This window comes from Tauraco erythrolophus, chromosome 2 (genome assembly GCF_009769465.1).
Source record: "Tauraco erythrolophus isolate bTauEry1 chromosome 2, bTauEry1.pri, whole genome shotgun sequence".
In the NCBI taxonomy this organism is placed as follows: domain Eukaryota; kingdom Metazoa; phylum Chordata; class Aves; order Musophagiformes; family Musophagidae; genus Tauraco; species Tauraco erythrolophus.
Window position 1 is genome coordinate 84,847,049 of NC_141466.1, and position 15,175 is coordinate 84,862,223.

At 39.7% G+C, this 15,175-nt stretch overlaps 1 protein-coding gene across 2 annotated transcripts in view; it reads left to right on the top strand.

The window, feature by feature from the left end:
• The first annotated feature begins 30 nt into the window (after positions 1-30).
• Positions 31-15,175, top strand: part of TTC13 (tetratricopeptide repeat domain 13) — a 48,551-nt gene continuing 33,406 nt past the window's right edge. Inside the window, exons 1-6 of one of the 2 annotated variants that reach the window (XM_086627230.1) lie at positions 31-253; positions 3,830-3,924; positions 7,473-7,548; positions 10,353-10,423; positions 12,092-12,157; positions 14,822-14,914. In XM_086627230.1, the coding sequence (XP_086483356.1) occupies positions 34-253; positions 3,830-3,924; positions 7,473-7,548; positions 10,353-10,423; positions 12,092-12,157; positions 14,822-14,914 (621 nt within the window). In that variant the 5' untranslated portion in view covers positions 31-33. Of the gene's footprint in view, positions 254-3,829; positions 3,925-7,472; positions 7,549-10,352; positions 10,424-12,091; positions 12,158-14,821; positions 14,915-15,175 lie in introns of those variants that run through there. The other variant, XM_086627223.1, reaches the window with a different exon arrangement.

Below are 15,175 nucleotides of genomic sequence, written 5' to 3' on the forward strand. Positions count from 1 at the left end.
CCTCCGTCCCCAGCCGCGGCCGGAGCGGTGCGCATGCGCCCTGGAAAGATGGCACCTGCTGGCGGCTGTGGGGCAGTGAGGGGGCTGTGGGTGTCGCTGGCCACGCTGGCCCTCGCACTGGCCGCGCTGGCCTCGACCGAGCAGTACCCGGCCTTGTCGCTGCTCAAGCAGGAGCTGCACCGGCAGCGCCAGGGCCCGGCGGGGGGCTGCGCCTCGGCGGGGGAGTGGGCAGAGCAGTACTCGGCCGAGTGCGGTGAGTCGGGGGGCGCTGCCGCGGTGGCCGCCCCCAGCCCCGGGGCGGGCGTGAGGGCGCCGTTCGGCCGGCGGCGCCCGGCCCGGCGGCACTGCGGCGCCCGACCGGCCCTGCGGAGGAGCCCTGAGGCCGGGGGCGGCGGTGGGGCGCGCCGGTGCGGGCGCCCTCTCCCCTCGCTGCGGCGGGGGCAGAAGGGGAAAGCGCGGCGGGGCCTTGCCTCGCACTGAGGCGCCGCGGGTGGCTGAGGGGCTGCCGTCCCGGGGCGGTGCGGGGTCCCGGCGGCGGGAGGGCGGACGGCTGGTCTGTGCGCGCTGCTGCTGTTCGGCTGACTCACACTGAGGCGTGTTCCGTGTAAGTTGCGCCCCCGAGTAGCGTCGTGCCGTTGTGTGGTGCGGAGCAGGGAGCACCGCCGCGGCGCTGAGCGGAGGAAAAGCTCTCGCCCCTTGAGCGGGCGAACTGCAGGGCCGGTAGTGTCAGCCACGAGCATTCCTGTTGTCCCACTCGCCGACCTGCCAAGTCTGACTGTTGGGCTCTGTGTACTTTTTAGTCCCGGCGCCCAGTAGTACGCAGACATGCCAACCCCTTGTGCTGCTATTACTGAATTGAATATGGCCTGATTCGTTCTCAGCTACAGTTACATATATTTTGCTGGTGAACTGGATGCTTTTCTTTAAGGAGTGCCACGTTCAGGTCTGATCCTGTTCAAGTTAGTTGATAGCTCGTATTACAGGCGCAGTTAAAACTATTTTTATGTGCTTAAATATCTGTTGTATCAGGATCAAGTGACTTAAGTAATCTGTTATGATCTTTCATCATGAGCATAGTGTGAATGTACTATACAAAAATGCCAGTCTGAATCACAATGTACCTGTAATACAGATGAAGAAAAAAGATTTTATCAATTCAATGCGATGTAGACACTCAGTTATTCAGATGAGAATAACCAGTGAGGTGTCATGACTGCTTAGCTGTCTGCAGCATTGTTTGATTTATTTTTGCCCCTTATTTCATAAAGTCTGTGCACTTATCAACAATTGCTGTGGTCCCTAAGGGCAATATACAGCTGATGTAATCCACTCAAAATCACACTTTTTAGAAATATCTAGTTCTGAGTTTCCTATATCTGCTTTCCCCCCCCCTCTCTATGTGTGCTTTTGTTGTCACAGCTTTTAAGTTCTTTGGTTAGTTTTTATCTATATCATCTGTGTTAAGTAAGTATTTTACATCAGCTGATTTTTTTTTTTTCTCTTCTTTGGAGTGGCTACAGTGGCTGAGAGCCATAGTATGTAAACACTAAATCAGATTGTGAAAGTTATCTCAGGTGGCCATTGCTCCAAATCATTCAAGCTTAAGCATAAAACTGAAAAGACTTTCACCCAGTCTTGAGATAAAAATCTGTATACCATAGGAGTTAATAAATGGCAAAACATTGGATTACATCTCTTCTGTTACTAAAAAATGAATGATTGACTCAGGATACTCCTTCAGAGGTGCGTTTGGAAGATTAGATTTTGATTTAGTGGTGGATGTTCTTTTAAAGAGACTGGGATTGGTATAAGGAATTCTGCTTAAATCATCAGGTACCTCGGGTGCTTTGCATGCTTTGACAATAAGATAGCCCTTAGTTACAAAACAGCATACTTAGCCTGAAATAGCTGTATACCAGTCCACTCCTTGCTGTTTAACTCCTGTGGCTAAATAAATTGCCAGTTGAAAATTCCCTTAAGCTCTCAGTCTTTGTTTTAGTACAACTTTCCCAGAAGCTGAGAATCTTTTTATCTCAGATAGTTTCTTTTGGAGCCTACTACAAGATCCGGGGTAATTTCTCTGGTTGGTGTTTACTTTTTCAGTAAAGTTGTTAATGAGGCCGTGTGATACAGGTTTGACTGTATCTAACTCGCGGACAAAGGCAAATCCATTCTTCCCTATGAGTAAAGCAATTTGTTGCCCCAAGAATTACAAGATTTGAAGAGTCTTTTTCCCCTATAGCTTGTAACAGATAGGCTGTTCTTATTCTCTGTCACCTTGCTGAAAAATCCCTTCACTAAATTCTTGCTATTATGCAGAAAATCATTCTGTAGATAGGCTGTGCCTGCATCTCTTTTTTATGTTTGTGAAGCAAAAATTGCTCAGTGAGTCTACAGCAATGACTCTTAACTGTCACTGACTTACAAGCAACAACACAGAACAAATAATGTGTTAATAATGCTGCCATAGCACAGGAGGGCTTGGCCAACGTGAAGAACAAAGGGCAATGTTGAAACTTTCTACTGGCAATGCTTTTTCTGAAACTATGGGTGGTGAGCCACTCTTCTTACAGGACTTTCTGACTTTAAACTTTGACCTTCTGCTTTTCACCACTCTTGCTTCTGTTGTAAATCTTCTCCCACCAGTCATCGTTTATGTGTCAACTTAGGTCCAAGTTTCTGTTTACAGGGAATGATTTTAAATACTATTTTGGCTTCTCTTTGTAAGAAGACTTTTTTTTTTCCTCTTTCAGCACTGTATTTGTGAGAAATGGGGGGTTAATTAACTGCAACTCTTATGTAATCAAAATATAAGAATAACACTGCCTGTAAAAGGGAATTAGAAACACACGCTGCCCCCCAGCCTTTCAAACTTAACGCCAAGCTTATATTTGCAAACACTAGGGAAGATGATAAAATTTGGTATATGTGACATGATATCAAAGAGATAACACTGTTTCTTTGCTTTTTCTTGTTTTCTCTTGAAATATTTCAAGTTAATAAAAGCTTTAAGATCTGAAAATTTAAGAGCTAACAGTTCTGTTGGGATAGCAGTTAAAGCAAAGCACCATGTAGGTGAAGTAGTGACTTCTATCAGTCTGGGGGGGGTTGTTGATTACTGTTGTTACTCATTTCCTTTGTTAAACTTTTTCTCTGCTATGCCAACAAGCTGTGTTTCAGTTTTCATAGATTTGATTCAATCTCATGCTTTTTGTAATGGCCTTCTTGGTAATATATCTGTGAGGACCTTTGTATATATTCAGTCAATTACAGTTTACTCTCCTGTCTCCTTTTATAGTCTTTATACCTCTGTTTCCTGGACTTCCAGCAGTAGCTCTTTCCCTGTCTCCATATGGTCCATTCCATTTGTTTTCCTCTCTGGAATTAGAATGATAATTTGGTCTTTAGTTTCTTGGGCCAGAGAAAAATAATGCCACATGGCAATAATAATGCCATAATGCCAAATGGGGAGATGTCTGCCTCAAACTTTTCTTACTTGTTTCCAGCTTCCTCCTTTTTTATTCCACTCCCCTTGTTGTGGGCTTTTTTTTTTTAGCACCTTAATTTTTTTTTTCCCCTTGTGTATTTTTAACCAGTAGCATAAATGGAAGTGGTGATAAAACTAATTATACAAAAGCAGTCATGTCAACTACTGCTTCCCTGGCTGTGTGGTAGTGCTGTGTGCAGAAAGTACTTAATGAAAGTTCTAACTTGTGGAGGGTCCAATGCGGAAGCTGCTCAAATGAACATGAGGAAATGTGAGATGTGATAATAGAACATACACGTAACTCTTTGAGTTCCTAAAGATATTTTCTCTCTTTTCCCTCAGATTCATCATTTTTGCATTTCCATGAATCGGATTGTGACATAGGAGGATCTTCATCTTGTGAATCTGTGCTTTCTCTCAACACAGAAAAAATTCTGGTAGGCTATCAGGAATATAATGTACAAAATTTTTAATAGATTGTTAAGTCACAAATCACTTTAACTGCATGACCAGTTAGAATGAAGTTCAGGCAAATACTACGTGTAGGATCTATTAATCAGTAGACACAGGTTCCCAAAAGGCTTAAATGTGAGTGAACTCAAGTTGCTCATGACAAAATGTTTTTGTAGTACTCCAGCATGAGTCTCTACAGCTGTCAGCAATTTCAACTAATTGAAGCTGGTGTTTCCACTGAAAGCTAACCTTCACCTGGATTACTCTGCCATTTTTTTCTTTTTTATTTATTTCAGGACTGCAGGGGCTGTGGCTGAAAAAGGGAAGGGTGCAATAGTTTTTACTCAGATTAACTACTTGAGGAGGTTTACCACAAAATATGTGTAAGAGTAGGAGTGATAACTTGCAATTGCTACGGAAATAACATCGTGCACAGATAAGAGAGGGTTCAGACCATATTTCACTAAATATAGCAGAGACTTACTATGTGGAGAATATTCTAATGAAAGAAGAATGTCTCTTGGTAGAGAGACGTCAAGAGGGTTATTTTGGAATTTGGATTTTTTTGCAACACTATTGTTAACCTACTGATCTTGAACAGATACAATATTCAATCTACATCAGAACACAGGTTTGATGTTACTTGTTCAGTCTAGTAGAGTCACAGATACTGAAAATCTTCAAATATTACTGATATTCATATACAAAGAAGCCTTGGGAAATGTATGGAAATTTTTGGCTATGGGGAAGCATGGAAACAGTGTTCTAATTTGAGGCAACTTCTCCAAAGGTGGCATTCAGAAATAAAACTACTCTACTACAAATCCACCAAGCCAATTATTTTGACGTGAAGATTCTGCTTAGACATTACTTCATCAGATACTGATCATATCTTCTGTCTAGTTTAGTCTAGCAGTACCAGCAATTCTTTCGAAGGCAGTGAAATGTATGTTGGCTTGTTAGAAATTTTCCTGTTTCAAAAAAAATTGTTTTGAACAGAGCAACAGTTCAACCTATTGGGAGCTGGTGCTGTGATCAAAATTCTTCTCTTGTTTCTTGAAGGCAGAATGACTCACAAGTTTTGCATAGAGCTGCAGGGTATCTAACCTATAAGTGGATTCAGAATTTTTGGAAGAAATATGAATCCCCTTCCTCCCCCACTCCAAGAACAAAACACTATTCTGTTATTCTATGATAATAAAACAGAGGATGTAGATGAGGATGGGGGAAAAACTGTGGTAATCTCTTGCTGAGTGTCACATGCATCTCTAATTCATAGGATATTAATGGAAGGCCAGATTCTTTTAGTTGTAGCTTATTTTCTAATACCCAGCACCAGTATACATCTGGAGTCTTGCTATATCTTATCTCTTATCTGCAAACAAAGAAGTGTAGGCCTTTTTTGTAAATCCATCAAGGAAGAGGTTGTACTTTAGTAAAAGTGATTCCTCCCTCCCCCCAAGGGTAACTGTAAGACAATTATAGAAGAACAACATTTTGCAGAATTAAACGTTGAAGATAGCTTTCTTAAGTAGTATTTCTGGAAATGAGTTGAAGGCCATGGAAGATACAAAAAAGTTGTGCTTGGAGATGTGTGATTTGTAAATATATGGTCTGCAAGGTAGATTCTTAGTTTTCTAATTGGTATGTCAGTTGAACCCTGCTTATTCTTGTACTGTTTTTAATGACTTTTTTTTGTGAGAAAATAACTTTTCTATCCTGTTACTGTAGGTGTAGCAGTAGGTGGAGTAGTAATTCTCAGAATGTTACAGTGTAATGTGGAGCTCATACGTGAACTCTAATTTCAGTAAAAACAAGGTTTGTGAAATCTGATTTGCTAATCATTCATACCCTCCAAAATATTCAAGTTTTCAGAGCAGACTAAACTTTTTTCTCATTCCTAAGATTATTTGATGAGCAGGCCAGAAACTGTACAATGGGATTTGGCCAGTTACTTTTGTGATTGAAATGTCTGTGTCATGGATACAAGTAACGAGGCTGCTTTTGATTAAACAAACCAAAAAAAGTGGAAAGGAAGAGGAAAAAGTGTAGTCCTCTCAGCAGAGGAAATGATGAGTTAAATATGTTCTTTGAAGTTTAAGGTGTTTAACTGTCTTCCCTGAAGTTAAAGATGTACAGGTGTGTAGTTTAGATGACGCAAAAGAAGAGAACTGAGCAGTGAGAGATGTTTGAGGGGGTTTTTCCCTTCTTGCTTCCTAGAGCAGTTTGGAAGACCTGTTAATTAAATGTGTGTTTTGTATTTTTCTAACATCAACTGCTCTCATAGATTTACAGCTGTCTATGGAACACACTTGTGAAACTGAACAGCGTAAAGTATTTCTATATTTATGAGGAGCTGTCTTTGGCAGTCTTGGTATCTGTAGGTGCATTATTTGGGGAACAGAAATCTTAGATGAGGCTGCAATTGGCTGAACAAAGTCTATAATTGATAAAAAGTGATTGTTAAAAGGACGGCCTTCTTCCTTTAGTGTGGCACTGTTAAGTTAAACTTCTCTTTAGTGCTGGAGCGATACCCTTTTCAGTGTTTCATTTTCAGCATTTTATTCTTCTGTAGTACCCTTCTCTTTGTGGAAGACAAAGGAATAATTAGTGAGGTAAAGAGTATAAACTTTCCTACGAATCATAGAATAGAATCATAGAATGGTTAGGGTTGGAAGGGACCTCAAAGATCATTTAGTTCCAAACCCCCTGCCATGGGCAGTGAAACCCTGCACTACACCAGGTTGCCCAAAGCCTCATCCAACCTGGCCTTGAACACTTCCAGGGATGGGGCATCCACAACTTCTCTGGGCAACCTGTTCCAGTGCCTCACTACCCTCAGAGTGAAAAATTTCTTTCTTATATCCAATCTAAATCTCCCCTCTTTCAGTTTAAAGCCATTACCCCTTGTCCTATCACTACACACCCTTGTAAAAAGTCCCTCTCCAGCTTTCCTGTAGGCCCACTTTAAGTACTGGAAGGCTGCAATAAGATCGCCCTGGAGCCTTCTCTTCTCCAGTCTGAACAGCCCCAACTCTCTCGGCCTGTCTTCATAGGAGAGGTGCTCCAGCCCTTGAATCATCTTCGTGGCCCTCCTCTGTACCCGCTCCAGCAGTTCCATGTCCTTCTTGTGTTGGGGACTCCAGAGCTGAATGCAGTGTTCCAGGTGGGGTCTCACGAGAGCAGAATAGAGGGGCAGTAGCATGTGTCTTAAAAAGACTTTCAAAACTTCATGTTAAGTAGATGTAATATAGAAACTTCAGCAACTGGTAAAATGCTGGCAATGTCCTTTCATTTGAAAGGTTTGATAAGCCTAATGTTAAGAGAGGATAACAGCAGCACCTGACTGAAGAGCAATTTTTTCTCCCTGTGGATCACTAGGAATGAATTTGTTTTCGGTTACCTTAAAGCAATGACATTAATCTTAACTTTTTGATTTAAGAATTTTTTTTTTAAAGAATTTAAGACACGGGTTTTCTATTAAATTCTTTACTGTTGTTTGCTGAACACTTAAAACCATCATGTTTTACAGAGCCAAGCGAAGTTGCTTGCAGAGCAAAAACGGTTTCCATTTGCTACTGATAATGACAACACAAATGAAGAATTGGGTAAGATACCTTTTATAAGGTTTGTGCAAGTGAATTATGTGCTAATTGTTAGCACTGAATGTTTTGAAACTAAAGTGATCCCAGTAAGCCTGAAAATACAGTGTGTTTTCTGTGGTCTTACAAAGAAAATGTATATCTCTTCCTAAAAGTTCTTCTGCTTTGCTCACTAGAATTCTTCACCATGTCTGCTTAAGCAGGTGTTCAGAAAGCAATTTGATCAAATCCTTTTAAATAGTCTCAGCTACTTCCTGCTTCCCTTTTTCTGTCGTTATTGATGAGTAAAACTACTTAAACATGCAGAAAATTTTATCAATGGAATATGCTTTCTGTCAAGCATAGATCTTGGATCAGTCTTCCCCTCTCCACACATTCTTCCCATCAACACAGCAGCAGGAAGGCTTTCTGAATTACGTCCTTATACAGGCTGCTGCTTGGTGTTTTTTCAAAGCACACCGAGTGCAGAAAATGCAGGTATTTCAAATAAAGTAACAGTAAATACTTTTCTCAAAGGACTTGAAGAAGGAGTTACCTGCACTTCTTCTCCAAGCTGGTATCCTCTATAGGAAGCAGAGGTATTATGAGGCAGCAAAGAGATGGTTGAGGATGTGTCACAAGGAAGGCAGCAGACTGTCTTTCGTATAAGAGCAAAGAGAGACTTTACTCGTAAGTTTTCTAACAAAATTAAAACAATTGAGTAGTTTTTTGGATGTAATTTCCACCTTCACAGATTTATCCAGGAAGATTTAGGGACTTAATCTTTTTTCATATTCCTAGCATATCTAACTACGTTCATAGAATCCTGCAGGAAATACTGAACTTCCATCCAGCAGAAAATATTTGATGCTTTTAGTATCTGCTCTGTAGACTCAGAAGACTGTGCCAGAAGGTCTCTATCCTCATGTTTGGCCTGTAGGCTGGCACCTACCCACTTTATTTCAAGTATGTTATGCTGTGAGGAGCCTGAATCCTTCTTGTTTGTGTGTGTTACTTTTAACTGTTCTGAGGAAAAGCAGTGTGAAATGTATGGGACATTCTGAAGCAATGTTGGTGTTCTAATACTTAGGTTAATGGACTGTTGTTAACCCTTAAGTTTTTTCATAACAAAGTACTTGTATTTTTGTAGTATTTGATTAAAGACGAAAAGATTAATCAGAAACAAAGAATTTAAAAAGAAGCTGATACTGAGTCAGCTACGAGCTGCCAATCATTCGCCATAGTTTTACAGAGTCTACAATATCCCGTGTTTTGACAAGTCTTGGATAAACAAGATAAACTCCTTGTCCTGCTGACAATGAGTCTTCGTTATCTTGCTTCCTCCACTTTTTTCTTTAATACTGGCATAGTAGAGTTGATTTCATTTTACGTGCCAACTGCTCTCTGTTCTGGGATTGGAACCATAAAGATAATACTAAGAACTGTGTAGTCTTCGGGGGAGAGTGAAAGTAGAAAAATTTAAGAGCTCTTCAATCTGTCTTTCACTCTGCCGATTTTCTTTCCTTTTTTGGCAATGCTATGTATCTGTACCAAGTGAAGCTTTTTATGTCTTGAGGAAAAAGCTTGTGTTGCACACAAATACTTCCTTCTGCATAATAGAAGTGCTCCAAGAACAAGGCAAGCTCTGGACTAAATACATTTCTTATTTCTCTTTCATTTAACTTTTTTCCTCCTTTAACGAACAGTGCTTAGCAGCACTCACAAAACAATGTGACTGCCTGCATGAAAGAGAAGTGTCTGTGTTCTATGAAAAATACCTTTGTTCTAACTGACTTATTTGTCTCCTCTCATGTTTGAGTAAATAATTAAGCTGATAGGCACCTCTTCCATTCTGTTTGGATGACTGCTAAAACTCATAAGAAGTATGGGGAAAGGTAAATCCCTGCTTTGAGTTCCACGGTCAGCCATTCGTGTGAACTGTGTGTGGGGAAAGTTGTACTTTACCTTTCATAGCTCTGGTCTGCAAGATCTTAGGTTTTTGTGGGCAGTGTAGACAGAGCTTAGTCCAGAGTTAAAAAGTGTGAGATTAAAACATGTGAAGAGAAACAATCTTGAGATATTCAGCTGTTAGAAGTGAACTTCAGTCATGCAAGCACAACCACAGCTTTCCAGTCTTGTGACTTGACTGTGTTTTTGTATCCTGTGGAGATTACAGGAACATGTTTCTAAAACAGTGATCTGTTTCTTTTTCAAACACTCAGCTTCCACTCCAAAGCAGGGGAACATGCAAGAACTTTAAAGTTTTTTGTAATTAACATGGGTAAAGACTCTGTAGTTTTTCAATCTCATTTTTATAAACAGTGGGATCACTTTAGTTGTTGTTTTTCTAGATAATTCAAATGAAGGAAAAACTTATTGTGAGCTAGTAAAGTTTAGCAAAATTTGTACAAACAAGTACAATCAGATGTTCTCTAATGGAATTACCAAAAAAATTTAGCCAGTGTTAGCCAGGCTCACTTATAATTGAGAAAGCATCTAGGGCTGCTAAATGGGATCATGGTACTTTTCCTGGTCCTAAGTACTTCAGAAGCAAACATAGACCCTTTTCTGAACTTGCAAAAAGGAGAGAAAAAACCCCAAACAAACAAACCACAAAACCAATTTTGATGAACACAGTATGAATTGGATGATTAACGAATGCTAAGTAGTCGTTGAAGGAAGTCATTTCAGTGGCAGTTCAGAAATCATTTGACTACTTAAATCTTCTGTGCAGTGTAAGAACTTATATTAATTAAAACTGAATTGTAAAATGCATTTAAAAAAATCAAATGTTTTTTGTTCTTTTATTTATATTTGTAATTTTTTGTTAGCACTTGCTTACGTGTTGATTGGCAATGGCTTGTATGATGAAGCCATACGACACTTTTCAACAATGCTGCAGGTAAGTTTTCTGTTGGAACTCCTAAAAAAAATCACTTCATGAAATTATCCATTACAACATATGACTTTTACTGAAACAAAGATTCAATTAAGGATTTTAAAATGAGAGTAATTATTCTATGAGAGTAATTATTCTATTATTTTTGTGTGGTTTTTTTTTCCATCGAAACATAAGCATACTTTTAAAATCAGATGATTCAGTATCTTGGTGATTTGGTGATTATTTTGCTCATCTGTAGAATAAACTTTTTATGGCACTTTGACCGAAAAAAAAAAAATGGTCTTCAGAAACTTGACCCGTGCGAAATTGAAGTTCCTTTATTTGCCCTCTTGATGTGTAGGCTGAGATATTTTAATGTGGATTTTTTTTTTTTGGGGGGGCAACAATTAGCATGTTGCCAATAATATCAGAAAAAATGTGACAGAGATCAGTTATTGTTAGTAGCAAGTATTGCATTGCTTTCATGATGATAAATGATTTTGTATGCTGGGTTTATCCTTCAGTGGTAAGCAATTGATGAGTTTAATATATAAGTAATATGTAACTAGTGCTTCAGTAATTCTTTTTCTGACCAAGGTAAAGAATTCAGAATCTTCTTCTATAAAATAGAAGGTAGCCATTTTTAAAACAAAACCAACCCTCACTGTTTAAAAGCTTCAATTAAAGCTGATGTCAGAATATTTTCTTCACATTAAAAAGAACCCTAAGAGATCACTAAACACCTAAAACAAACAACAACAAAAAATATTCCAATCCTCTGATAAATTACCTGGAATAATTCCATTAAATTGCTACACTTTCACTCAATTTAAGTACAAGTTTAAAAAAAAAAAAAAGCTAGTATTTGCAGTATTACTTTCAACTTGCATTCGTGTATTACAACCAGTTTAGGTCAAAAAGTACGTTCATGCTTCTGGTAGTCCCAGGTTCTTAGCCATAAAAATACTGGTTTTCAGGGAAACTGACTTGGGGCAAGAAAACCAGTTTTGCTGTTGTAGTTCTTCAAATTTGGATGGGAAACCGTGGCTGGAGTAAATAACATTGAACAAGAAGTAAATTCACTATGTAAGACACGTCCCCATAAGTGCCTGAGTTGGAAAGCCACGGACTTAAATCTAACACAAGGAAGACTTGTTTGAATTTTGCAGAAATACTTTGGCAGAATACCTCTCGGTTTAGTTGCTGCCTGAATAGAAATTCCATCAGGATGTCACAATTTCCTGCTTCCTAATTTTAAATCTTAAATTTAAATTATGAACAAAACAAGCTTTAAGTGACTGAGTTGTATTAGCTTATTATCACTTCAGTGACATTAGACAAAAGAAGTCGTATAATTACCAATAAGGTTACAAGTAATGAAGTTTGTACAACAAACTATACCAGTGTATACACGGCTTCTGATAGGTAGTCACTGACACTACAACCACACTCCGTTTAGCTCATTTTCCAGACAAATACTCCAGAACAATTCCAGTAAATTGAGTTGAAAGATGTGAGCATATGAAAGTATGGACTGTAATGCAATCAGTTTCTTTGCCTGATGACTGTGATTGTTCATTGCTTACTACTTAAGATCAGCAAGAATTAAAAATGTATTGAAGAAAGATACCTTTTTTAAATAAAAAAAAACGCACAACTGATTATTGTGTTCATTTTTAATATTAACAGGAAGAACCAGAGCTGGTCAGTGCAATTTATGGACGAGGGATAGCATATGGAAAAAAAGGACTACATGTAAGTAGATAAGTGTGTGGTGGGTTGACCCTGGCTGGATGCTAGGTGCCCACCAAAGCTGGTCTATCAGTCCCCTCCTTGGCTAGGCAGGGGAGAGAAAATATAACAAAAGGCTCATGGGTTGAGATAAGTACAGGGAGAGATCATTCACTAATTACTATCACAGGTAAAACAGACTCGACTTGGGGAAATTAGTTTAATTTATTACCAGTCAAATGAGAGTAGGATAATGAGAAATAAAACCAAATTTAAAAAAACATAAACAAAAAAAACCAAATGCCTTCACCTCATCCCTCCCTTTTTCTCAGACTCAACTTTCCTCTGATTTCTCTACCTCCTCCCCCTGAATGGCACAGGGGGATGGGGAATGGTGGTTGCGGTCAGTTCATCACACCTTGTTTCTACTGCTCCTTCCTTCTCATGGGGAGGACTTCTCATTCTCTTCTGCTCCAGCGTGAGGTCCCTCCAATGGAAGACAGTTGTCCACGAACTTCTCCAAAGTGTATGCTTCCCACAGGTTGCAGTTCTTCACGAACTGCTCCAGTGTGGGTCCCTTCCACAAAGTGCAGTCCTTCAGGAAAAGACTGCTCCAGCATGGGTCCCTCATGAGGTCACAAGTCCTGCCAACAAACCTGCTCCAGCACGGGCTTCTCTTTCTACAAGTCCACAGGTCCTGCCAGGAGCCTGCTCCAGTGTGAGCTTTCCACAGGGTTGCAGGCTCCTTTGGGCATCCACCTGCTCCAGCGTGGGGTCCTCTACAGGCTGCAGGTGGATATCTGCTCCACTGTTAACCTCCATGGGCTGCATGGGGACAGCCTGCCTCACCATGATCTTCACCACGAGCTGCAGGGGAATCTTTGCTCTGGCACCTGGAGCACCTCCTGCCCCTCTTTCACTGACCTTGGTATCTGCAGAGTTTTCTCTTGCATATGCTCACTCCTCTCTCTGATTGCAATTTCTCTTCCAAGTTTTTTTCCCCCTCAACCTCTGTCTTAAATACGTTATCACAGAGGCACTACCACTGTCTCTGGTGGGCTCAGTGTTGGCCAGTGGTGGGTCTGTCTTGGAGCTAGCTGGCATTGGCTTAGTTGGACATAGGGGAAGCTTCCAGCAGCTTCTCACAGAAGCCAGCCCTGTAGCCCCCCTGCTACCAAAACCTTGCCATACAAACCCAATACAAATCATTTAAATTAATATCTGACTGAATTATTTGAATCCAAACTAGAAGAAGGTCTGTAACAGGAGGAGCTAGACTGATTAGAACGTGATAGGTACATCCCAAAGTCTTTGTGCTGTCCTGTGGTAATGATGTGCTCATCCTTTTGTGGGTGCTTGATAACACAGAGAGATCTAGTGGATCATACTGCTCAAGCCATAGGTACGTTTGCTCTGTGGGACTGTGGAAGTAAAGCAGCACGAAGCAGGGGTGCCAGAGGAGAATATAGACACAAGTCTAAGTGGTGGGTAGTAAGGCTGGGAGCCACAGCCACTTGAGTGAGTTATCTAATAAGATAACAGACAGTATCTTGCCTCTGAGAGGTAGATTGATGAAGTCTCACTGAATTTGTCTCCACATCTATTCTGTATTTGGAAACAAAAAAGTCTTGTATTGCAACTTTGAAACATTGTCAGCCCTTGCAATTCAGTAGGCTTTGTGTTCCATCTTGATGGCCTATGCCTCTTGGTATGTATACTGCCTTGAATTTCTTAAAAAAAAAATCAAAGTTAATTTACTTAGTTACAGCTGACTTCTCAAAGAATTTCCTGAGCAGAAGTAAGTTTAAAAGTAGATCACAGTCTTTGTAATTTGAGTTTGTGGCCTGTTGAATTGTGATTGAATGGTTGCTGGAATTCTGGAAGAAATAGTTGAGTAACTCCTTGAAAATTTCCTTTGTGCAGAATATTTATTTAGTGATGCTGACAGATGCTTGAAGTCCCTTGTATTTGCATGTTTTTAACACCAGCATGAGTTTGTTTTCTCAGTTTGGCTAGATGTTGAGACAGCTTCACTTCACAGAAGTTTCTGTGAGTGACACTTTCAAGACACAAAGATGATGTTAAGCACATGCAAAATTTCTTTGCCTTGAAAAAGAAGAAAAAGATCAATGAAATCTAATACAGAACTTGCTATATAACTAGTTGGGATTTTTTTTTTTTTCAATTAAGTAACTGCTTTCATCCTACAAATAATTTAGGACGATATAAAAATTTAGATAGGCCAGATAGTGACGGCATCAACCCATTCACCAGTACTACTTGCATTAAGTTACAGACAGTACTGATGAAAACACCAGTGGGTCAGAGTATGCGCCTGTGTTGGAGTTCATGTGAGAGCTTGAGCCAGCTTTGCTGCCAAGAAAGGTACCTAAGGAGTTGTAAACCTGATGTTTATTCACAGAGTTAGAGTAATAAATTACTAGATGTACAGCACAAACATCCTGTGTACAAGCAAAGTTTATTTTTCTTGTTTATAGGAGTTAGGTGAGTTTTTTTCAGCTGTTTGTAGAATACTGCATCTTAATTTTATTAGCAAAGGTGCGAAGGGCTTTTAGTGTCAACTGATACACTTTCAGAAACTTAGTCAATCTAGTTGTCCTTCAGTCTCAGAGTATATTGCTCTAAGTATGCACAGTTATTTACCTTGTTTATTTTTCTCCTTTTCAGGATATGAAAAATGCTGAACTTGCTCTGTTTGAGCTCAGTAGGGTGATTAGTCTAGAACCAGATCATCCTGAAGTATTTGAACAGCGAGCAGAAGTGAGTGTTTTTTGTCTCTTTTCAAATTTTTTGAGAAGTTGCAATTATACAGTCTTTTCAAGTATTTCTTCGCTGATTTAATGACTAAAGCTCTTATCTGTGTTTTTCTGTGAACATTCCTCCTTTCTTTTAAAGTGTATTTGCTCTCAAACAGTGTAATTTGTGGAATGTTTAATTCTAAAATGAAACATAGACCATATGGAGTTACTATAGCCAATAGAATAGCATATATTTTATTTAAGTGTTTAGTTTTTGACATAC